The 25624-nt window shown below is 32.9% G+C and overlaps 1 protein-coding gene, 1 non-coding gene and 1 pseudogene across 2 annotated transcripts; 1 reads left to right on the top strand and 2 right to left on the bottom strand.

Moving 5' to 3' along the window:
- Positions 1 to 6766: 6766 nt before the first annotated feature.
- LOC112998423 (small nucleolar RNA snoR100) lies at positions 6767 to 6873 on the bottom strand. Its single transcript, XR_003263524.1, has one exon. It is a non-coding gene; the product is annotated as a small nucleolar RNA snoR100 (small nucleolar RNA).
- Positions 6874 to 8983: 2110 nt separating this feature from the next.
- Positions 8984 to 10467, bottom strand: GSTU43 (tau class glutathione S-transferase). Its single transcript, NM_001249658.2, has 2 exons — positions 10077 to 10467; positions 8984 to 9514 (listed from the first exon to the last, which is right to left on the bottom strand). The coding sequence occupies exons 1-2, from the start codon at positions 10395 to 10397 to the stop codon at positions 9170 to 9172; spliced, it is 666 nt and encodes a 221-aa protein (NP_001236587.1). The 5' UTR covers positions 10398 to 10467; the 3' UTR covers positions 8984 to 9169.
- A 5147-nt stretch (positions 10468 to 15614) lies between these two features.
- Positions 15615 to 24236, top strand: LOC102666364 (uncharacterized; annotated as a pseudogene).
- Positions 24237 to 25624: the final 1388 nt, after the last annotated feature.

Below are 25624 nucleotides of genomic sequence, written 5' to 3'. Positions count from 1 at the left end.
GAGTGATTGTGAGGTCCTAGAGGTGGAGGAGACATCCCCACTACTTGTATTTCTTTAATCCTTCATCTTTCTCTTCTCTTTGTTGTAAAGGAAGCTTCCCAGTTATGGAAAGCTAAATCCTCTGTTGGTTCTTCCTTGTAGGTACTTGATGTAAATACCTGTATATCTATTTAATGATGTTTTGTGTGTTCATTGTGCTATCAGAACTTCATTCTACCATGCTTTTGCCTTGATCACGTAGATGCATGTGTTGTTAGGATCATTCAATAGTGGAAACTGGTTTGATTCTTAGAACTTGATAGGACGAGGCTAGTTTATCGTATTATTACGAGGGATTAGGGTACGATAACCTAGTTGTTATATATTTGTCTTAATGCGGTCCTGACCGAGTTTAGTCCAACAAGAGGAATTTGCGGACGATGCTTGATCAGGATTAGGCTAGACTATCATGAGGAATCGGGGTTTAGCATTTCAGGAGATATCATAGAACACATGAGCATTGTTAGGTAGAGAATATCCTTTTAACATTAGGCACCTATTAGGAAGACCAACGTGTTGTATGCTTGTCTTTACACATAATTTCTCATGTGATTTTCCTTTTAGTAGTTAATTTACATAACTGTTCATAGTCAACACATCTCTTTTCATACCAGACACCTATTCACTGAAGTAGTTTTATCAAGTAACACAAGTTCCCCGAGAGTTCGATACTCGATTATTACCGTTTTATACTACTTGTGCAATCTGGTGCACTTGCCGCGACCGAACAGTGGTCACTGCGAGGGGACTGTGATTCAGGGTTGTCTGTCATGGTTGCAGGAAAGGAATATCAGCAGAGCTCCAGGTGGGAGCTCTGATACCATAAAAGAGAAAAAGATAAATATGCAGGACAAAAATATGATGAAATATTATCTGTTGTGTTGAATATCTCAACGAGGGTAATATATACAAGATAAAATCCTTTTTGGATAAGCACCAGCAAGGACAACAAAAAATTACAACTAATGTATTCTAGAACCTACTAATATATACAACAAACATAACAGAGGAAAATGAATCAGGAATATGCTAAAGAATGAGGTACAAATTGAGCCAAGAAGGTATTGGGCTTCTTCTGTTTTAACACATATAATGGAAAAGAGTATAAATTATCTAAGTAATATGTAATCTTACCATTTAATATCTTTAAAATTTATGTTTTAGCTTGAATTTTATATATTAAAAATATAGATACTCTGAGTTGGTTGATTCATGAAATGGTTTTAGTGTCCTTAGATTAATCAAAGCCTATTATGACTTTAAGATACAAATAATCTCAGGTAAAATAAATATCATGACTTTTATTTTAAATTTAGTGTTCATTGTTGCTTAAGTACACAAATTGTCACCCATGAAGAGAGGATAAATCATACCTACATACAATTTAATAGTAATAATAGGAAAATAACTACTTTGCATTTCTTCCAACATAATTAAGTATTTACAATTAGTCTCAAATTGAACTTGCTGCAGCTCATATACTCCATCGAAAACAAATAGCTTTTGATAAAAAGAATTCATAACAATATTTAGGGGACATTTGAATTTGCTCCTTTATTTCAAGCATTTCCAAATCTTGTGGTTTTTCCTTTTTTAACAACAGCAACAAACTTATCCTGTGACTATTGTTGGGCTTTTGTAGGTGCACTGAAGTTCCTGCAAGTTTTATCCAAAATATTGTTTGACTACTAACCTGCACGTTGTAGCAGCAAAAGAAATCCTATCAATGTTGTATACATAAATGACCAAATTAGGAAATATATGGATAAGTAATTAACCAAACTGATTCTAACTTGCACGTTGTAGCAGTTGTTCAAGTGCTCTAATTCCGTGCGTTGTAAACATGACAATAGTTCCTGTTAGGATCTTCAAACTCGAAGACATGCAATTTCATCACCCTCCTCAAAGCCATGTTATTGACAAAATTGCTTCCATCCTTTGGCATTTCTTCGTGGTTCTTTTAGTCTCATTCCAAAACAACAGTTTACATTTAACCCTTAATAAGGCAGGAACAGTCAAGGTTGTTCTTCTAAATCTTCTGACAAACTTGGCAAGTTTAGATGGTAGGTCCTGCATCAATGACATTTTCACAATGAGTATTTATATACAAATTATGAATGACGAATTGAAAATATCATCAGAATATGATGGGGGGAAATGATGAAGCAAGCCAAAAGTTTGCCTATCAATGAGTTTTTTAAATATAACATCAGAATATGATATCCGGAAAATAGCATGAAGCAACTCAATAGATTTTGAGGAAGACTAACTTAACTTTACTTGGAAAATATAACAACAGAATATGATAGCTAGAAAATAGCATGAAGCAACTCAATAGATTTTGACGAAGACTAACTTAACTTTGCTTGGCCATGAAACCTCCTCATGCAATTCCTTACCCTACCAAACCACAACAACAACAAAAAATCATTAACAGAGATAAAAATCACATATATAATAAAGAAGTCTATAGTACAGAGATAAAAAATTCCAGAAAGACATACCTAGTTGAAGATTAACAAAAACAGGAAAATGCAACAGCCAAAAAACCTGTTCGATAACTCAGCCAAAACTTTTAAGTTAGTAAAATCCAACTATGGAGATGAAAAATCAAAACTATTCAAAACAAAAAATAAATACATTGTTTCTTACTCCAAGATAAAGTAAGAGAAATTTGAAACATATTATATAAAAGATTATCATTATTTTCTCGCATGTGAAACTTTCTCATATGCAACAATTGTTGAGGATAAATATGTATGTTCAAAATCCAATCTATCATGTTATTAATTTTAGTAAAGAATTGTTCTTTATTTTATTAAATTCTTAATTTGACAAGTCCTCAATTAAAATTAGAGATTTGTTATTATTATAGAGATAACGATAATGAGAAACAAGTCATTTATAATTTTAATCTAAATTGTTCTTGATCATAGAATTCTTGTAAATAGGACATCAATAATTTGGATAGATTAATATATATGTGATAGTATTTATTGGATAAATATTAGTAGATATCATTTATTAATTTTACATATATAGATGAGTCACATGTGAATGTGATCATTGAACTAACTCAATTGAAATTTTCTAATGGTTAAATTTATCATAAACTGTCAATAGAAATTTTTCAAGAGGTTTAATAGTTTTCTTTAACATGAGATTATCATAGTAATTAACAGGTTATTTGTTATGTTTTTCGGACATCTAATGCTTTAGAGCACTTGTACAGATGAAGTAAATTATTATACTATTCTTTTGACGATTCTTGAAAGTAAAACACTATTTCGTGCTATATGACTGTTAAGGAGTGTTGTTAGATGTCTATCTTAATTAATATATTAATTTGATTAATATATTACCGATTTAGTATTGAACCTACAGGGTCACACACGAGTGTTCTAATCTCTGTTAAGGAAATTATTTTAATATTTGATGTTCAATTAAATTAGAGAATTTAATATGACCAAATGATTAATTAATTTCCTAAGTGGAATATTATTATATTTTTTGCTAGCACTGAAAATATAAATAATATAAATAATTTGAAATATTTGGTGAAAGAAAATCAGAGGATTATGTTTGGAATTTGGTTTGAAAAGTTGTTACACAAAGTTGGACTTGGTCAATTATTATTTCTAATTTCAAGTTGTTAAATGGTTAACAACAAAAAAATAACAAGAAACAATATTTTAAATGACTTAAAAGATAAGATAGTGGATTCTATTTTATCACAAATCTAGTTTGTTCGGCATGCTATAAACACAACCCTAGGCTGCAAAATAGATCCTTTTTATTCCATCATGTGTTTTAAACACTTTTTTTTTCTTGCAATTGGTATTAGAGCCATGTTCCTTTGTGTTTAAAATTATATTATGAAATGTGTTTTTCTTTTAAAAGTAAACATGTTTTTGATCGGTGTCATCAAACATATTGCAATAGTTGTGAAAAATATGTGTTTTATTGAATCTAAACATGCTGAGATACATAATCACCATATTAGATTAATAGATATGTGATATCTCTTGTTTTTAGGGAGACAATTTGATCCAAAAATAAAGCACTGTGTGTCTTGTCTGCTCTTTCTTTGTTACAAAACCTTTCATTGACTTCATTGTGAATAATCAAAAATGTGTTTTATTAAATCGTACAACAATTGTTGCAGAATTGTTTTCTGAAATTGAAATCATAAATGCATATATTGTGATATAAGTTTGCTGAAATATCTTTAACTTGATTTATTAAGTTTAAAACCTATATTCAATTGTTGGATTATGCTTAATGAATTTTGTATATTTAACATGTGAATCAATATTCTAATATATACTTTAGATTATCATTATTATATTATATCTTGTATAATATATGGTGATTGCAATGAAAGTAAAAATAATATAACTTGATCACCATGTGATATTGAATTTGGTGTACATGTGATGTATTGAGATATATATTTCTTTATTATATAATGGATATATAATAGTAGACTCATTTTTTTTTCACATATTCAAGGTTATACAAACATAGATTAAATATGTGAATTATAAGATGTTAAAGTAATCTTTATTAAATGTAACATATTGTGAAGTTGTTCACAAAGTATATGTTTATACATTGTGATATATTTGTTTAAATGTTCAGAAATTCTAAAATTAATATCCCACGTTTCTTTTTCGTGAATATTTATTAAATATTTAGGGAGATATTTAAATTGATTTATAGTTCATTGTTGGTATTGATATGTTTCAATTTTGATTGATGATTTATTTTCATGATTATTATTATATTATATAATTACAATATATAGAGATATATTGTAGCATATAATTTATAGGATTGTACCAAAATTTTGATTGTTATGATAAAAATTAATAATATGTAATATTATATATCCTTTTGATTTTCTCCCTCGATGAAGATATTATTACACATTTATTCTCTCCTCATTCTCTCGTAGCATCAATTATTGATTATTGTTCCACCTATCAACGTTGTCAAATAGATATTAGTGTGGATACATGTGTAATCTTCACATTATTAAAGAAATTTTTTATGTTTCAATAACATGCATTCGGATACATAAATCTATTTTTCTTCATTTATCATTTTATATATTTTAAATGTAAAATAGATCATTTTTATTCCATTGTGTGTTTTGAAGGAAACATAAAAAGGATCAAGGGCAAAAACATGTTAATCAATTTTTATTTTCAAAATGCCACTCAAGGACTTGGGAACAATGGACGAATTCATTCTAGGAAGTTTAGGGTTAGAGCTTGTTTAGGGGAACGATAAATAATAAGAAGGAGAAGCATTCAAAAAAAAAAATCCCACTCCTAGACAAAGTAACATAGAAATCTCAAACATATTACATACAAGATTACCATTATTTGCTCGCATGTGAAACTCCCTCATAGCAACTGACAATAAACACTTGTCAAACATGGGAAACATAAAGAAGATTGTAAGCAAAAACATGTTAATCATAAAGAAGATTGTAAGCAAAAACATGTTAATCGACTTGTATTTTCAAAACGCCACCCAGGGACTCAGGAATAGTGAACAGATTCATCTGAAAACAGAGAAATGAGAAATCTTGTGTTCCTACAGGTTATGTTCTGCTATTTTCTCTTTTGGTTTCCCCAATTGCAAATGAACCGGTTTTTTGGTCTCCTTTGGTTACCACAACGATTTCCCCAGAACCAGTATGGATTGTAATTGGTGTTTTTGTGTTAGATGGTAGAGGAAGTGACATGTGTAAAAAATATTATATTTTTTCAGTGTCATGCTTATTTCTCTTGACCAACAAAGTTCGTTTGCAATTTAAATAAAATATTGTATATGCAATTTAAATAAAATATTGTATATTACATTCATGTATTATATTAATAACATTTTTTTTATAAAATACCAAATTATCAAGACAATCTAAGATTAACATTTGTTGATAGTTGATAAAAAAAATTTATCATGATTGATAAAATTAAAAATCCATTGACTTTTTGATTTTCAATTATATAATTATTGAAATAGGATTAATATTTGAATCATTGCGGACCAAAGTGACTCATTTTAACACCCTTACAAATAACTATAAAAATAATGTTTAAAATAATTGTTTGGCTTAATTACTTTTAGTTTTGATGATTTTGGTCCCATATTTCTTTTGCACAAATGACTTTCACCATTCCGTCAGTCTTCTGTTAACAAAATTTGTTTGTGTGAACTAAATAATGACATGATAATAGACTTAAAATTTTTTTTGAATGTCAGCATTAGCAGCAACATCATCATCTCTAGTTCAATGTCATAATTAAAAAACGTTTTTAAATATTTAAAATAGACTTGGGAAGCGACCAAAATTACACAATTATAATAATTAAACATCCTACTTACAAATTTGAATCAGGAAACCAAAATTGCACAATTTCTACACTCAAGAAATTAAAAGTACAGTTAAGCGTATTTATTTACAAAGGTAATTTAGAGATTAATTAAAACAAAACTGAAATTTAACATAGATACAAAATTATTTCCTCAGATATTATTTTATATGAATGTGGATAAACAAGTCAGCGATTTTGCATCTGCTTCCCATTTCAATGTCTCGTGAATGGCAAAAAAATATCGAAACAAATTGAACAGAAATTTCAGACACCGATGAAACCAGATCTCCATCACTTTGAAAAAACAGGGATTAAAGAAAATTTGAAAGGAAACAAGGAAAAAATGTAGGTCGCAACCAGGCCCTCTTATCATTAAGTTCATCAAAGAGAGCAGACATATTGACCTAATATTTCAATTTCCGAGCACACAACCATGCTGCCTTCATTATGTTATCCAGAGCATCGGCTTATTGTGCACGGATTCAATTGAATACATGACAAATAACATTGATGAATTAAACACGGAAAAGAGAAAGACGCTAATTCACAAAACTAAGAAATTGGAGCTGCTATGGGAAACAAACACGATAACCCTAGGAGAACAAACATCGTAGATGAAACGATCCTAACCCTGAGGCTACTATGATGCTAACCCGAGCGACGAGGTTTATGACTAGATTGAGACGCTATTTATAAAAGGAGGGAGCTTTTTAGGGTTTTTTACTTGCACCGTATCTCATGGGCTTATTCTGTGTAATGCGTGTTTGGACACTGCTATGCGCACACAGCAAAATTAATGGTACACCCAGAAATTTTGCAAATTTCCCATTTTGCCCTTTTGTATAAACATATGGATCAACTGATCCATAAACCTCATACGGAAACGGATCAGCTGATCTGTATGAAGTCCACGGATCAGCTGATCCGTATGAGCTAATAGGCTCAAGCAAGAATCAAACCTATGACTTTCATGTTATCAGCACAACACTCTAACCAACTAAGCTAATAGTCTTATGTTATAAAATAAATAATGTTGTTATACATAACACTAAACTTTCTAATGTATATTTAATGCACATGTAAATTTAAATAATAAATTTTATGACAATTAATTTTGATATAACTCATACAAATTATTTAATTTGTATACTTTTTATAAATAAAAAATATTTACTATTAAAAAATTTAATATATTAATAAATTAAAAAACATATTTTTGAAAAAAAAACACAAAAAGTAATTAAGCTGATTTAAGTGTATTTTATTATCTTAAATTTTAGTTTTTTAAGAGATATTTTTTATTAATATAATTTCAATTAATTTTAATTATTTAAAATGTTTTTTTGTTAATTTTACTTTTTATAATTTTAAAAAAATTTATATTACTATTCAGTAGTAATATATCATGCTTTTACAAATGGAGTCTAACTAGGTTCGTTAAGCAGTTTATGTGAGTGTTGTAAATCTTCTTATACCGTATTCAATTCTTACAAATAAAAAAAGAATATATTGTGCTTTTAATCGTATCATGTTAGTAATCATTTGAAGGTTATGTATGATGTGATATTGTAATTAAAAATTAGGCATAAATGTAATTTTGGTCCCCTATTTTTTAAAACATACAATTTTGGTCCTCTATTTTAAAAAATATACAATTTTAGTTCTCTATTTTAAAATATAGACATTTCATCCTTCCATTTTTTAAATTCCATAATTTTATTCCCTAAATTTTAAAATAGAGATATTTAGTCCTTCAGTTTTGTAAAATCCACCATTTTGCTTCTTCCATCAAATTCAAAAAATGTTGATTGATAATAAATTAATTTGATGTGACCCAAATTTAATGATGTGACATAAGATAATTTGTTTAATCTAGTCAATGTTAATCTCTTAATATAACATTCTATGCTTTATTTTAGTGAAGGAAAGATCAATATTGTAGATTTTACAAAAGTATGAGACTAAATGTCTTTATTTTAAAAAAGAGACTAAAATTACGGATTTTAAAAAATAGGGGATTAAATGTTTTTATTTGAGATCAAAATTACGAATTTTAAAAAATAGATGGACCAAAATTACATTTAAGCCTAAAAAGTATTTTAAATTTTTTTAAAACTTATGAAGAATAAAATCAACATTGATGACTGAAATCTAATCAAATTAAATTATATTATAGGTGTGATACACATTTTATAATTTTAAAGATTGCTATGTGAGTAATGAAAACATTAAAAATAGTTTAGTTTCATATTATAACATTACATACGTACCATAGTAAATCTTAAAAAAGTAAAAAACAGAAGAAGTAAATCTTAAATTAAAAAATCCACATTCAATCTGGAGTAACAAGAGAGGATGTTTTAAGGGTTATTTTAAATATACACGTATTTTACTTTCTATTTCATTTTTTTAATTCTTTTTATTACATTATTTATTACATCTATTATTTTCTCTCTTTTATTTTTATTTCTTCGTATTTATGTGTTCCTATCACCCAAAATTCAGTCCAAAATGGGGTGGTAGTTGAGTCTTATCTTTTTGCAGTTGAATCAACAAAGAACAAGAAAGATTTATTATTTGATTTCGAAGCATGTTTATTCACGATGTTACATGTTGGAAAAAAAAATATACACACAAACACTTATATTATTACTTATTACTTTAATTTCATGCATTATTATTCCCTAAAGACAGAATTTGTTTCCCCACACGAGTTCTCATGAATTCAGCAGCAACATCTATATCTACTCAAGTCCATGTCTCTGTTTATATTGCATTGCAAAGGCATAGATCTGGTGAGGGTGAGGGAGTGGCGTGGCCACACTCTCTTTTTCCATGCACCTCTTGGCCCAAGCCATGAGTTTGGGACACTCTTTCTCAATGCTTAGTTTCCCACAAGTCTCAACCGTGTAAAACCAGCTAGTGAAGGGAACAAGAGCCACATCCACATACCCAAAGTCCTCACCACCAAAATATGGCTTGTCTCCAAGTTCATATTCCAAGGTCTTCAAGCATTGTATAAATTGTTTCTTGAACTCTTCTTGTTCTTTACCCTTCCCTGTCCATACCCTCTTCACAGCATTGTATACCTACATCAAACACAATCACTTAAATTTTTTTACTCTTCTTAAAATCAACTTTATGACAATTTGAAAAACAAATTAAGAAGCAGAACTACAATCAACTAGGCATTAAACATCTATCCCCTTATCATGTCCTTAATATTATCAGTAGTTAATGTGTATGCAACCATACTAAATAACACTATTTTCATAAAAATAACTAACCAAGCAGCTGTATATAGATAATTTATACTATGATATCATCTTAGAGTTTGAGAGTGGAGTTTTCCAAAACCCAAATTCTAATATAACATCAAAGTTTATTATAATGATTGTTGTTCAACTCATTAGGTTGCTGTTATTGGGACATTATTGGACCACCTACAAATATTCAATCTTCAACCTCAGAGGGTATTAATGTAAATTTCATATTTACTAGTGATATGATCAAAACAATGTAATTAAGTGGAGACAACCTTATATTAGTGGAAACAACTTTCACCATAGTGAAACTGAATAAAACTAAGTTATATAGTTGTATGTGGTCAAATTGAATTGCTGTAATGTAAAAGTAATGTATATAACTTACATTTTTGTCAATGTAATCGCCCCAAAACCTGGCTTGGGATCGTTTGTAAGGATCAGATGGAAGGAGAGAAGAAGGTTTGTGGTTCCATGTCTCATCAATGTACTGAACAATGTTGAGTGATTCGCAGATGGGTTTTCCATTATGAATCAAAACTGGTATCATTTTGTGAACCGGGTTCATCTCTAAAAGCAGAGAGCTTCTAGCTTCCAAGTCTTCTTGCTTGCACTCATATGAGATTCCCTTCTCTGCCAAAGCGATTTTCACTCTCATTCCATAAGAGCTTGGCCAGAAATCCAACAGCACTACATTAGCCTCTGCCATTTTCCCCTTGATATAGTGTTTGGCTTGCTTAAATTAATTTTAATTTGAGAATGAGATTGTTGAGATATATGGTTTAGATCTTTGTGGGTTTGTGGTATTTATACTTGTGCATTACTTGTTTGCCAAGAAATGAAACGTGGAAGGTTTACCAAAGATGGTGTCAATGCTCATGTTGGATTTGAGATCTATCTTTGTTATGCTTCTTGGTCGTTCAACTTAGTCTTTTTGATTTTTGATTTCAGGGATATCGTTATCTAATAAATAATAATTTTGCAATATTTAATCCTTTCTTTTGTGGAATTACAGCATACATAGTGCCTTGCTGGAACCACACTCAAAGTGTGAAAGGAACAAATTCGGATGCATTTTTCATATTTTAATACAAATCAAATTTGACCCGGGATGTCGTGATTACAAGAGTGAGCTAGAAAGATGAAGTTAACCACGTTGCCAAATACTCTCTCGTTCGCTCTTTTATTTTTGGAATTTTGTCACTTGTGCGATAATGCGAACACTTCACTCTATAAACTTAAAAACCTTTTGAAGGACACCTGTCAACTCTCCAATGATCCAGCCTGTTAAAAAAATAAATTTGCTTTTCTTTTTTTATCCATTAGCTATTGTAAACGATCCTGGTCCCACCAAGATAAATAAGTCAAGGTGAATGAAGTGAGCACCAGGCACACCTGGTAAAACTTTAATTTTCGTTTTGGTAAACCTTTATTAAATCTTTGATTTTCTTTTTGCACTACCATAATTATTATCCAGAGAGATAAAAGACATTCATCATACAAGCTCACCCTTCAAAACAGAGGATAAAAGAGTTAAATTATTTAAAATATTGAATGCAAAAAAGAGTTAGGTTAAAAAAATTAGGTTAAACAAATTTATTTGTGTTGAGGGGAGAAATTAAAAGAGTTAAATTATTTAAAATATTGAATGCAAAAAAGTATTTGACAAATATCAAATAAATTATCTCTTTTAAATTTAATTTCGTTTTCTTTCAGATTATTTTTTTTTCTATTTTCAACTCAAAAAGAAAAAAAATCCAAGCATAACCAGACAAAGATTATTATCAGTTTTATCCAGCATAATTAAAATTTATATATTATGGACCAATTTGTTTAAACTAAAAATGTGATTTTGAAACAATTTATTTTTTAAGAACTAGATAGATGTTAGTTCTTTAAAAACAATAATTATCTAATGAATTAACTACTCTTTTAGTCCTTGAATTTGAGATGAGTGCTTTCTTTAGTCTCTAAAATTTAAAATTATTTTTATCTTTTAATTTTGACAAATTATTCATTTTAGTTTTTGACTTAATAAATTGACACTTTTAGTCTCTTGAACTTGTATTTTAAAAATGCCACAAAGTGTTAAAAAAATTCTGCCATAAAATACCAATTTATTATGTCATGAACTAAAAATGTAATTTACCAAAATTCAGGAACTAAAAAAAATATTTTTAAATTTCAGGGACTAAAAAAAACATACCCCAAATTTAGAGACTAACTAGTTCAGTACCTGAGCGTTCGCATGAGTAAATTGAAAAATAAAAATTACAATACATGTGGACTATACAGTTATAATATTATACAATATTGTTATTTATTAAATTTAAAAGCAAGTAAATGAGGTAAAAATTAATATAAGCTAAAAAATGAATCATAGTTCACATTTGCATTAGGAAATTCAAAGACTATTTCCATGTCAGGCTTGAAGCTTTGAGCTTTGAAAAAAGCTCTCCACCCGAATCTAATTTTTGTTGTCTTTCGTCAATCATTGTAAACAATGCGGCATTCAACACAGTCTTCTATAATCAAATGGGTGAACCTTTTGTCTTTCATAAAGTAATACATACTACTTGGAACATCCTGACATAAACAATAACTTAATGTGAGAAATCAGGTAATAAAAAAAATTGACAGATGAAAGTGCTTTTGAATTAATTAAGTATATAGCTAAGTAACTTACCAAGCTACTGCACGTGACCTTGTATTCATTCAGAAGCACCTTGAAAGTGACTGAATTCGGTACTTGATGGTATAATGAGTGTCATTTTGGAAATTTTTTTGCATCACTACTAGTTTTGAATATGGTCAACAAGAAGAAACATTGACCATAATGGGTTAATGTCACTTAGTGATCTTTCTTGAGTCCATAGAAAGTCCTTAGTGTTATCCATCCATGGAAAATGGTTGGGCTGACCAAATCTTTGTTGTAGACAACATCATGCATATTGCCATGTTTGTCTACCAAATGCTAGTGATGTTCTAGCTGGTCCTTCCATCTAACAACAAACGGCCTACTGACTTCACCGTAAGTCTACATTTGAAATAGGTGTATCATTAGAATAAGACTAATTGGTTGGTTAGGTGTAGCAAAATGATTCAAAAAATGATATGGTAACTAGAGATGATAGTCATATCATAATAAATGGTTGACCTGATCCTTTGCAATAATGGTGTTGAACATCTCTTCAGTTCTTGTGATCTGCATCATTATTTTTGCCAATTCATAATACTTTGCCTGCATATCATTCATCAATTATGAACTCCATATGGAGTTAAAAAGTTGGCATCATTAAATCTTGTTACAAAAATAACCTTTTAAGCAGACTAATATGTATCTAATACTAGTATATAATGCTATAACAAATTTGATATTAATGTTGTACCTAATACTATTATACAATGCTATACATAAATCAGCAGTTCCTTCTTAGCCTCACATAAAAATTCAGATGACACAACTATTTTTCATGTGCAATATGCCCACCATTATGTATATTAAGAATTGAAACAGAAGAACTAATCAATACACAAGTGTAATCACATTAATAAAACTGCAGCACACATAATTTCCAGAAAAGCCAATTTCAAGAGGTAACAAAACAAAGCTAACATATTAAATTGAGAACTAGTCTTTCAAAATAGACTACATATATATAAATGATACTAAATGAAGTACATAAACAAATCAATGTTGTAACACTGCATGATGGTGTTGGATCGAGTGGCCTCAAAATAATTAAGAAGGAGGGGTTGAATTAATTATTTTTAAACCTTTACTAATTAAAAATTACTCTTCTAATGTTTTTACTAAATTGTTAAGAGAATGAGGAGTAGAAGAGAAACTTAACAGAAAGTAAAAGCAGAAATTAAATGTACAGCGGAATTTAAAAGAGTAGGGAAGAATGAGATAAACACACAAGAGTTTTTATACTGGTTCGACAATAACCCGTGCCTACATCCAATCCCCAAGCGACCTGCGGTCCTTGAGATTTCTTTCAACCTTGTAAAAATCCTTTTACAAGCAAAGATCCACAAGGGATGTACCCTCCCTTGTTCTCTTTGAACCTAGTGGATGTACCCTCCACTAGAACTGATCCACAAGAGATGTACCCTCTCTTGTTCTCAGTCAAACCCAAGTAGATGTACCCTCTACTTGTACCACAAAGGATGTACCCTCCAATGTGTTAAGACAAAGATCTCAGGCAGTTAAACCTTTGATACTTTGTGAATGGGGATACAAAAGAGTTCTCAGGCGGTTAGTCCTTTGAACACTTTTGTATTAGGGAAAGGGAAGAATTAAAAGAATTCTCAGACTGCGTCGTTTTGAATTCTTTGACAAGGGAGAAGGGAGACACAAAAGAATTCAGGTGGTTAGTCCTTTGTTCTTTCGGAAAAGGGAGAAGAGAGACACAAAAAGAATTCAGGCGGTTAGTCATTGGCGAATTCTTTTTGGCAAAGGGAGAAGGGAATGAAAAGATGAATAGCACAAGTTTTCAAGGTTTAGAAAACCAGAAAAACTTTGGAAAGCTTTTGGCACAAAGAAGAGGAAGAAGAAGAAGTTCAAAGAGATTCAAGGCTTGTAAAGAATTGTAATAGATTGATTGAAAAAGTATATCGAAAAGCAAATCAAAGCCTTGCTTTTATAGACTCTTCATGTCTGGCCAAGAGGACCATTTAGAAGAGTTATAATTTTTAGAAAAACTTAAAACCAATTTGAAAAAAGTCAAAAACCTTTTGAAGAGTTACATGTTTTGATTTATTCAGAAACAATCATTGGTAATCGATTACCAAATCAGTGTAATAGATTACACAAGGCTTTTATGTGAAAGGATGTGACTCTTCACATTTGAATTTGAATTTCAACGTTCAAAGACACTGACAATCAATTAACAAAACATTGTAATTGATTACAACTTTTTGAAATTAATTGGAACGTTGTAAATTCAATTTGAAAACTTTTTCAAAACAATTTTGCTACTGGTAATCGATTACAGCAATCTGGTAATCGATTACCAGAGAGTAAAAACTCTTTGGTAAACATGTTTTGTGAAAAATTCATGTGCTACTCAGTTTTTGAAAAATCCTTTTCATACTTATCTTGATTAAGTCTTCTCTTGATTCTTGAGTCTTCAATCTTGAATCTTGATCTTGATTCTTGAAGCTTGATCCTTGAATCTTGATTCTTGAATTCATCCTTCTTCTTGAATCTTGAAGTGTTCTTCAACTTTTCCTCTTGAGTCTTGAATTGTTCTTGATTCCTTCTTGAACATCTTGAACTCATCCTTTGATTGACCTTTGAGCTTTTTGTCATCACCTTTGTCATCATCTTTTGTTATCATCTTTGTTATCATCAAAACATCTTTGAATCATTCTTGATTCACCATGAAGCTTTGCTTCTACAGATGGATATGATTTTTTTTAATGTACCCTTCAGTGTTGACAAGATGTAGAGGTATATTTAATTTAGTTGTATAGGCTTAGCTTCAAGATTAGTTGCATTCTTCTGATATATTTTTCATTATTTTTTATCTAGGATACCTCAGTGGCATCTTTCTTTTATCTGTTTTTATTTTTTCTTTACACTTTTAGTCTATTTTTCCTTATATTGATTTTTTTAATAGTTCTAGACTTTGGATATTTAAAACATTTTTCATTTTAATGTTTAGAAAAAAAATGTGTATCTCAATCACCTTTTTTTATCTTGTTGAGAAATGTGAAAGAAGGATAATGCGGTTATAATTTACTTCTATACAGAGAATGCACTTAATTATTGAATGATTGATATTTTGTAAGTCTTCTCCTATGATTAGCTCTCCAGGCCATGAACTTCATGATCAACATGTCACCAAACTCCTCTAGATAGATAAATGTATTCAAGCCAAGAGTTTAATCCGAGAGGGTAAGCTATGTAACAAGGACAATGACATGGAACTATCTAAGAGTGTTTCTCTTGGCAGGTTACTCCCCTGATAAATAAATTGTCTTGGAACCTATAAATAAACTCCTTTTTAGTGAAAATAAACTGACAATCCAATCTATATCATGTAAGACTACTACCTTGCAACCTACTGGTCTCAGGTTCTTGTCGCTAATACAACATCACAAGTCACAATTAGCAAATCATAGGTTGTGCCAAAAAAAAAAAACTTGTAGTGGTTGCCTCATGCATTGAGCCATTATTTTGTTTTTTTTTTTATTAAAACATGACTTTGAATTTTAAAACCAAGATTGTAGTCAAAATGCCATGATTTTGCACTCTTCTTTGGACCTTGATATACATATTTACTTCTCTATGATTTATAAGGGTGCTCCATTAGATATTAGTGAGATTGTCTCTATGATTGTCATACAGGCAGTGTCATCCTTTCAGGATATCTTCTTGTATATATGATTTCTCAATTCTCATGATTAGAATATTGGATATATTTCAGACCATTTCATAATTCCTTGTGTGAATGAAATACCTTGAGACTCTTCACCTTTCCTTTATTACCACATTTCATAAGTTTTTTAGATGAAATACCTTTAGACTCTCACCCTTAATGGATTTGATGAGGTCAATTCACTAATTCAAGTGTAAGATTTTGGAATTTGTTGATGTGAGTTAGGGTGGTTAGAGCATTTAAAATTCAAAATTAGTCCAAATGAATACATAATGACAAATCCTTTTAAAATTTTACTATAATAATGACCCAATGCATGTCATTTAGTTCCTTATGTTATTGTGTATGGTACTTCAGATGAAGTTGTAGATTGCTCCCATGGCAAGTAACTATGGGGAGACTGACTAGCCCAAAATAAAACAAAATAGAGAAGAAATTGCGCTTAGTGAGATTGACTCGCTTAGCGCAAGAACAAAAACTCAGAAAACTAAATTGCTTTGGGCTTAGCGAGACTGACTCGCTTAGCCCAGGCTTATTCACTAAAAGAGGCTGGGTGGCTTAGCGAGTCTGACTCGCTTAGCCACTAATAGAAGACCAAAAGTCTCTTAGATTCTGACCCAAGAAACACAACTCGCTAAGTGTGGCATGCCGGCTAAGCGAGTTCATATGAACAGTTAAACAAAATTGGAAATTTAAACTCTCGCTAAGCCAAAGTGCAGTAGCTTAGCGAGCTCATACAGAAACTCATATATTCAAACAAAAATGATGAACACGCTTAGCAGGACAAGGTCAGCTTAGCGAGTTCATCTGAGAACCCAAAAATTCAACAAAAAATTGATGAACTCGCTTAGCACACAGGCGCGCTTAGCAAGCACATTGAATTTTCCTGAAAACTTGGGGCTTTTCAGCCCCCTACCACAGGCCCCTATTAGGCCTCAAAACCTAATCAAATCCACACAAAAGAACATACATTGAATGCGGAATTAAACCCCTAACAACGTAGCATCTAATAACTAACCTAACAGCAACATTACAAATCACAAAATCGAAACTTTAAAATAGCTGCAGTAAGTCTTCTAACCTAAGTTTCAAAACAAAAGTTAAAATGCCAAGTTAGAGAAACTTACTTGGATTGCAGAGTGGAGAAGCAAATAGGAAAGCAGAGAAGCAGACTGGCACAAGTGAAAGCACAATGTAGAAAAGTGCACAGAGATGCTAAGAGTAAAGCGTATAAAATGCGCAACAGTAACTGCCTAAGGCAGTTAAGCCTTATTTTTGGCAGTTTCGATTGCCTCGCTTAGCGCGGGTCACTTGCTAAGCGAGCACTCAATGAGGTTTGAGTTTTCAAAATTCAAACTCACACGCTTAGCGGGCAAAGTCGCTCAACCCAATTCAAAAATTAGAAAACTCAAGAATGATTTGGGCTTAACGCAAAGGGTACACGCTGAGCGAGTTTTGCAGCTCTGATTGGTCTGCAACTCTTGCTTAGTGGGCCAGGGGCCGGCTTAGCGAATAAAATGCTTCCCGATGCAATAGTGGGGCTCGCTTAGCGCAATTGCAAACCTGAGAGATATTTTGGCTTAACGAACTGACTCGTTGGGCCCAATTCACATTAAGGTCCAGACAGAGGTGAAATTGCGCTTAGCGCACTGGGGCGCTTAGTGAGTTGAAGTTGTGCGCTTAGCGAGATGACTTGCTTAGCCCAATTCCAAAAGATGAAATTCCAGAGAAGTTTTTGGGCTTAGCACACAGGGCTCACTCAGCGAGGCCCTTTCAGCCAATAAATAAGGGTTAATGGGCTTAGCGTGAGAGATGACTCACTCAGTGCATGAACAATGATTCTCTTAGTTCATGAGGTGCACTGAATGAGTGGATGACTGAAAAATTTTCTAAGTTCTTTCTCTATCCACAGCTTCAAAGAAGCTTAATCAACCCCAAATGAAGTGCAAAACATGCTGATCATTCAAGCAATCACAAACAAGTAATCCTAACTATATGCAGTGATGAAAAAAAATTAAAAAGAGTTGGGTTGCCTCCTAGTAAGCGCTCGTTTAACATCATTAGCTTGACACATCATACTTCATGGATCTGGATCAAATTTGGTTCCAACATTCAAAACCATCTCCTTCCATCCTTCATCTACCTTTGAACAAACATTCTGGTCGAGCAAATGCTTTCCTTCATCAAACAAATCAAAACTAATCTTCTGATTAGCGATGCCTATTTCCATTTTTTTCCCATATCTACCACGCAACTGGTAGTTAACATGAAGGGACGTCCCAAGATCAAGGGAATTTCAGTGTCCTCTTCAATATCCATCACTAAAAAATTAGCGGGGAAAGTAAAATGCTTCACTCGAACCAGAGCATCTTCAATTATGCCATAGGGTCTGGTAATAAAACTATCTGCTAACTGTAGTGTCATCCTCGTTGGGATAATTTCCAATTCTCTTATCCTCCTACACATGGAGAGTGACATCAAGTTTATACTGGCTCCCAAATCAATGAGAGCTTTTCCAACAGACACAAAACCAATAGAGCAGGGAATTGTGACACTCCCATGATCTTTGTGCTTCGGTGAAAGGATTCTTTGAATCACTGCACTGCAATTTCCTTCCATAACTATATTGTCACTGTGAATGTACTTGCTCTTCTTGGTTAACAGATCTTTTAAAATTTTTGAATAGAGTGGCATCTACTGTAGAGTTTCCCGAAAGGGAATTGTTATCTCCAATTTCTTGAAAATATCAAGGAATCGAGCTAAGTGCCACTCCTTGTCTTTCTTTGAGGGTACCAAAGGATATGGAACCTCTTTCCCTATATATGGAATTGCCTCCTTCTTCTTTTCACGAGCAAGCTTACTCTTAGTCTTCTTGACTCCTTCTTTTCTCTCATTTTTCTCATTTTTCTCATTTTTCTCATTTTTTCTTTTTCTTTTTCTTTTCCTTCTCCATTTATTTCTTTCTCATTCTCAGTTATTGACTTCTCCCTCATATGGTTTTCTTCTGTTTCCTTCTTTTCTTCTTCCTCTTCAACAACTAGTTCTTGGTTGTTCTCAATTGTCCTCTCCTCATCCTCAATCAAGATGACCTTTCTACCTCTGGTCAATACTGCTTTGTACTCTTCTTTAGGATTCTTCTCGGTGTTTGCTCCAAAAGTGCTAGAAGAGTTTTCTGCTAACTGTTTGGCTAGCTGCCCCACTTGGATTTCTAGGTTTTTGATTGCAGACTCCGTGCTCTTGTGGTTAGACATTGTGACCTGCATAAACTGAGCAAGGGTCTCCTCCAGCTTAGTGGTTCTGTCGTATAGGCTAGGCCCTTGTTGCTGATTATAATTCGAACCATGCTAAAAACCTGAATATCCTCCTACATGAAAATTGGGTCTGGGCTGATTCCTCATGTAATTTACCTCTTGAGTTGTGTCATCTATGGGAATACAGCATCCGGACTCATGGGCTCCCCCATATATGCTGCAACCTCCAACCTGCAAAATAGTTGAATGTGATTGTTGACTAACATGAAATTGATTTGGCAACTTACTCAATGTTTTGGTCAATGTTTCAAGTTGCTTGGATAGCAACTTGTTTTGTGCCAATAATGCATCCTGAGATGAGAGCTCCAACAGGCTTCTTTTGGTGGGAATGTGTGTCCAATCACGCAAGATTGCATGATTACTTGCAACCTTATTTTCAATTAGTTCCATGGCTTCTTCTGGGGTCTTCAATTTAATCTTTCCCCCTGCAGAAGCATCAAGTAGCTGCTTGGATTGTAGCCTTAACCCATCAATAAATATGTTCAGCTGAATTGGCTCTGAAAATCCATGAGTCGGAGTTTTCCGTAGCAAGCCATAGAATCTTTCTAGAGCTTCACTCAAGGATTCATTTGGGAATTTGTGAAATGAGGAGATGGATGCCTTTCCTTCTGTAGTCTTAGACTCGGGGAAATACTTCTTCATAAATTTTTCAACCACTTCATCTTAAGTCTTAAGACTGTTCCCTTTAAATGAATGTAACCATCTTTTCGCTTCTCCAGACAGTGAAAATGAGAACAAACTCAGTCTTACAGCATCTTCCGGCACACCTGCAATATTGACTATATTGCAGATTTCAATGTAAGTCGCTAGGTGTGCATACAGGTCTTCATTCAGTAGGCCATGAAATAAATTTCCCTGTATTAGCTGAATCAAAGAATGAGGATAAGTAATATTATATGCTTGAACCTCAGGCCACGCTATATTGGTGAAGAATTGCGGCACAACAGAACTAAAGTAGTCTTCAAGGGTCACTCTCCTAGGTTGACCTTCAACCATTATGTTAGCCTCAGGTGCCCCTATTTCAGATTCCCTTGTTTGTGGAAAGATAGAAGACAACTCAGATGATAGAGGTTCCTCAAGAATTGGTGATGTTGTCCTGTCCTGCAGTATTTTTCTTCTTCATTCAACGTTGTTCCTTCTACAAGTGGCTCCAATTTCCAAATCCAATGGAATTAAATCACCTGTAGAAGATTTACCTCGCATACAAAGCACTAGCAAGAGCAGTGGTTAACCAATCCAAGAGAAAAATAAATTCCAAACTAACTAACTATTCAGACAAAAATTAATAAAAGAATAAAGAATCAATGCCTATAAACTGAACTAAACTTTCCTAAATGGAAAGAAACTCCCCGACAACGACTTATAGATTGCTCTCATGGCAATTAACTATGGGGACTATTGTTTTGCCTCTACTACAACTCCGAAATTTATCAGCAAGTGCACTGAGTCACAAGTAATATAAAGCGGTAAGAACTGAGTATCAAATCACAGGGAGTTTGTTTCATTCGGAAAAACGTTCATTCAATAAGTAGACATTTGTATAAAATCATGAAATGGAAATAAGCATAGGATATAGTTGCAATTCTGAAGATAACTACAAAATTAACTATGTAAATGCGAGAAATAAACAAATGATTAAAATGTTGGGTCCTTCTACTAAGTAACTTGATGCAATTAAGGGTTTTTCTCTATTTAATGTTGTTTCTGTGTTCTATGCTGAGGACAATTATCCCAAACACCGATGTCTCGCATGAATGGGCTAATTCTGATTAAACTTCGTTCTCGGATCCCTCGTCGAACTTAGCCTAACTGAACAACATTAAGATCACAACATATTGAAAAATAAAGTCCCTGCACTCCGTGTCCAGACAATACAGTTATCTAGCCCTGCTCTATCCAGTTCTAAGGATTCAAAACATTTCTCAATGCTAAAAATCCTAACTTTACACACAAATGGGTGATCAGACCAAAAGCTTGCAAAAATTAAATGCAGATAGAAGCAATAAACACATCAAAACAACTTTCAAATAAATAGTAAAGAATATTTACATCAAGCCTCAGTAGAAATTCCCAACAAAAGCTTTAGCCTTCCATGGAAAGTTATCACCTTTTAGTTACGATAGGAGGTTTTGGTAGCAAAATTCAAATTACACAGTGGTAGGGATGTCTTCTCCACCTCTAGGAACCTAAAAATCACTCTAAAATTACACAAATGACTCGCTGGGCGAGCTGATGGCGCACTGAGTGTGTGCATGCGTGACAAATTCTCTTCCAGATTCTCCTCACTCACTAAGCGAGCTGATGTCTCACTTAGCGAATGTTGCTCGTTAAGTGCATATGCCTCGCTTAGTGTAACACCCTGAAATATTACAAGTTATAAATCGATGTTTAATTGTAGTTATTGTGTTATTTGACTATATGGTTGACTTGAATGAGTTGAAGTATGCCTTGAATTAGTCATGTGCGAATTTCTTGATGTGGATGTTGAGTTATGTGGAGTTTTGTTGAGCTAAGTTGAAATTATGAGATTTTAGATTTTTTGCCTAAACCTAGTTCAGTAAAATCGTGATCTTAGATTCGTTAACCGTTGGATCATCTTCATATTTTGTCTGGAGCTTATTAAGATATTTGTCCACAGTCTGACCGTTGGGATTCTGAAAATAACAACTTTTGGTCTCTCACTAAGCGATAATGGCGCGCTAAGCGCAATTCCAACCAGAAAGGGAATTGCGCTAAGCGCCCAGAGGTGTGCTAAGTGCAATTTAAACCAGAAAGGGAATTGCGCTTAGCGACCAGAGGTGCGCTAAGCAAGACCTAGTGCAGAGGGGGCTATGCTAAGCCTAAATTCTTGCGCAAAGCATAAGAAGTGGACTTCGGCTTAGCGCGACAGGCTCGTTAAGTGAAATCTGCAGCTTATAAATGTGTTCTCTGCATTAAAAACACGACTTTTCACTCTTCTCTTCTCCACATCCATGGTCAGTGTACTTGATGGTGCCCATGTTTCATACGTTGGATGTTGTGTAAGTTCGTGGGGGGTGCATTGACCTTGTCGGATGTCCCTGGTGGGGGAAAATAGAGTGGTTAAAGAGTTTAAACATCTATGAGGGGATGTTTAGGATCTTTAATTCATCCATGGTCTTTGTACTTGATGGTGCTCACGTTCATACATCGTATGTTGTGTATGTTCATGGGGGGGTGCATTGACCTTGTCGGATGTCCCTGGTGGGGGAAAATAGAGTGGTTAAAGAGTTTAAACATCTTTGAGGGGATGTTTAGGATCTTTAATTCATCCATGGTCTATGCAGTTGATGGTTCCCATGTTTCATGCCTCATATGACATGGGAAATAGTATAAACTATGGCAGTATGTACTTGTAGTTCCTTGTGAAGAGGACTACTTGTACTAGGGGGAACTCCCTTGTGGCTCAGGCTGATCACCATGGGGGGGGGGGGGAGTTACGGTGCACGACAGGGTGGCCTCGACACTTACTGCATAGTTTTCCTAAGTGAGGTGTCGTGGGGACACGCTTAGGCTATTTCCTTGGGGATGGTACGGTACCACATTGCATCTGAGAGTTAAGGTCAGGTGCATGCATCATATTGATTAATGGGATGGATAATGACTGATTCTTGAGTGTGTGTGGATCAATGAATGTTTGTGTATTCTTATGATAATTTGATAATGTGTTTCTTCTAATTGTGATTGTTTGGTTTTTGTGTTAATTCTTTTTATAATGAACTCACCCTTGTGATTTTGAATCGTGTAGTTGATACCTGTGATGATCGCGAATCTTGTTCGTGGGAGCAAAATGATAGCAGTAGGGTGCAGGAAGTGAGATTCTGTTGAGGAGCCATCGAGCCGATGTGATGACATTGAGATTATTTTGGGAGAGAGTTATGTTTTGTTAATCAACTCCTCCATAGCCGGTTGATGATTCTTTTGTTGAACTAAAGATGTAAATCATAAATTTAATTATATGTATGAACAAATGTACTTTCCATTATGTGTATGACGTGTACTGAGTTACTATTCCTATATTTATATGTATTCACTTAAGTAATGGTGTGTTATTTGGTGAATGTATGTCGAGACAAAAATTACTTTCATTTTTCATAAGCAAATTAACGGAGTTCTCATTTAAAAATTGAAATAATCGCGATTTAGAATGGTGATATCGTAGCGACGAGGTGGGTCGTTACACTTAGCGAGACACCAATTGCTGCAACCTTCTTATTCTTCATCTTTTCACCTGAAACTGAAGTTGAAAGCACATTAAATCACAATAATGGGTATTTCTACTGAGCAAAATTAAACTAAACCAAAAAATATGTACAAACTTACAAAAAGAACTATAAATTGGGGAAAAGGCATAAGTTTCATAATGCTTTTCATTACTAAAGTTAGTTGTAAATGACGACTAACAATTGTATAAAGAGAAGTATGAACCACTGTAGCTCAAAGGAGGTAACCACTATTTGGAACTATTTCCTGAGTACATCAGGCATTTCAAGAAGTTCATAACAACAATTGAGAAGTCTCCATGGCAACGATATAGCTTCCGACAAAGCACATACTAGTTTGAGCAGTCTTAAAAGAGTACAAATATTTTCGAAGTACAAAAAGCACTGATCATAGAGGAAAGCCAAGGAAGAGCATAGACAGGCTAGAAAAGCTAAAAAACTTGTTTAATAATTCTGATATGTTAGAGAAGTTGAGAATGACCTTTGACACAAGGAAAGGTCTAGGAGAAGTGTGGACTGGCATAAGAAATCTTGGAAAAGCATTGGGCATCAATTGGAAAACGCAAGAAATAATGTTGACAGGTTGGAAAAAATAAGGAATGAATAATAATTCTTATAGTGAAATTATATTGATCATCAATTTTGAACTCCTTATGTAGTTAAAAACTTGGCATCATTTAATCTTAATACAAAAATAACCATTTAAGCAGATTAATATGTAGCTAATACTATCATACAATGCTATAACAGAATTGACATTAATGTTGTAACTAATACTATTATATAATTCTATACATAAATGAGTAGTTCCTTCTTAGCCTAACATAAAAATGCAGATGACACATCTATTTTCCATGTGCAATGTGCCCACCATTATGTATATTAAGAATTGAAATAGAAGAACTAATGAATACACAAGTGTAATCACATTAATAAAACTACAACACACATAATTTGTAGGAAAGCCAATTTCAAGAGGTAATAGAACAAAACTGACATATTAAATTGACAGGTACTCTTTCATAATAGAGTACATGTATATAAATGAGACGGAATGAAGTACATGAACAAACCAATGTTGTAACACCACATGATTGATATGGTTTTCTTTTAATAAATCATTTAGTGTTGACAAGAGGCAGAGCTATATTTAGACTATTGATATAAATGAAATTGGTAAAATAGAAATGATTTTCTGACAGTTGTAATATAAATTTTGATACCAAATTACAGAATGACTTAATACTCATGTATTTTGAAGAACAAAAATGAAGTAGAGAAAATGAGGTTTAACACACAATACTCTGTGTTCTATGACATGCATAACACTATCATTTTCTTTTTTTCCACTCGTAATACACTTTGATTAATTAAAACTAAATGTCTAGGTCTATGTTTTGTGTTCCACAGTGTTATGATTATCCAAAAATGAATATACTCTGTTAACGAAAGAAAGGAAATGCAAAGAATTGTAAGGGTAAGATGATGTTAGCTCTGTGAGAGACAATAGAAAAGTCTGAATATAGTGTATTTGTACCAATAATCTTACCAGGCACGGTGCTTCGACACGTGTTAGGTGTCTGGTTGACAGTGGTAAGCAGCGGCGCTAGTGGAGGATGGCACTGTCATTGTGCGTGAGTTAGACTAGCTTCATCTTCCAAGCTAGGCTATTTCTTCATTTTTGGCAAAATATCGATGCTTTTTCCACTGGTCAGTGAAGAAGGCACAACAAGGTTTGGAAATGCAAAACATGAAATGAAATCATGTTTGTGGTTTTAAAAAAGAACAACGTTTCCGCCACTTTTGCTTCCTGCACCCACCAATATACTTGCACACCCAGACCATTTCGGACAATTGAAAAATTTTCCTTTGGTGAATCTGTTACGTATTATGAATCCATAAAACTATTGTAGATTTGTAATTTGTATGCGTTAATAACAATTTTTTGTTTATTGCTACTAATTTGAGTGTATAAAAATAATTTGTGCTACTGTA

Source organism: Glycine max, chromosome 11 (genome assembly GCF_000004515.6).
Source record: "Glycine max cultivar Williams 82 chromosome 11, Glycine_max_v4.0, whole genome shotgun sequence".
NCBI classification, from domain to species: Eukaryota; Viridiplantae; Streptophyta; class Magnoliopsida; order Fabales; family Fabaceae; genus Glycine; species Glycine max.
Note: the sequence above shows the minus strand (reverse complement) of the source record. Positions and strands in the feature narration are given on the sequence as shown.

Excerpts from the sequence above, each read along its gene's own strand:
- GSTU43 (NM_001249658.2), bottom strand. The coding sequence starts at position 10,397 with ATGGCAGAGGCTAATGTAGTGCTGTTGGATTTCTGGCCAAGCTCTTAT. Across the intron at positions 9,515-10,076 it reads GCGATTACATTGACAAAAAT|GTATACAATGCTGTGAAGAG; the intron begins GTAAGTTATATA and ends TGTTTGATGTAG.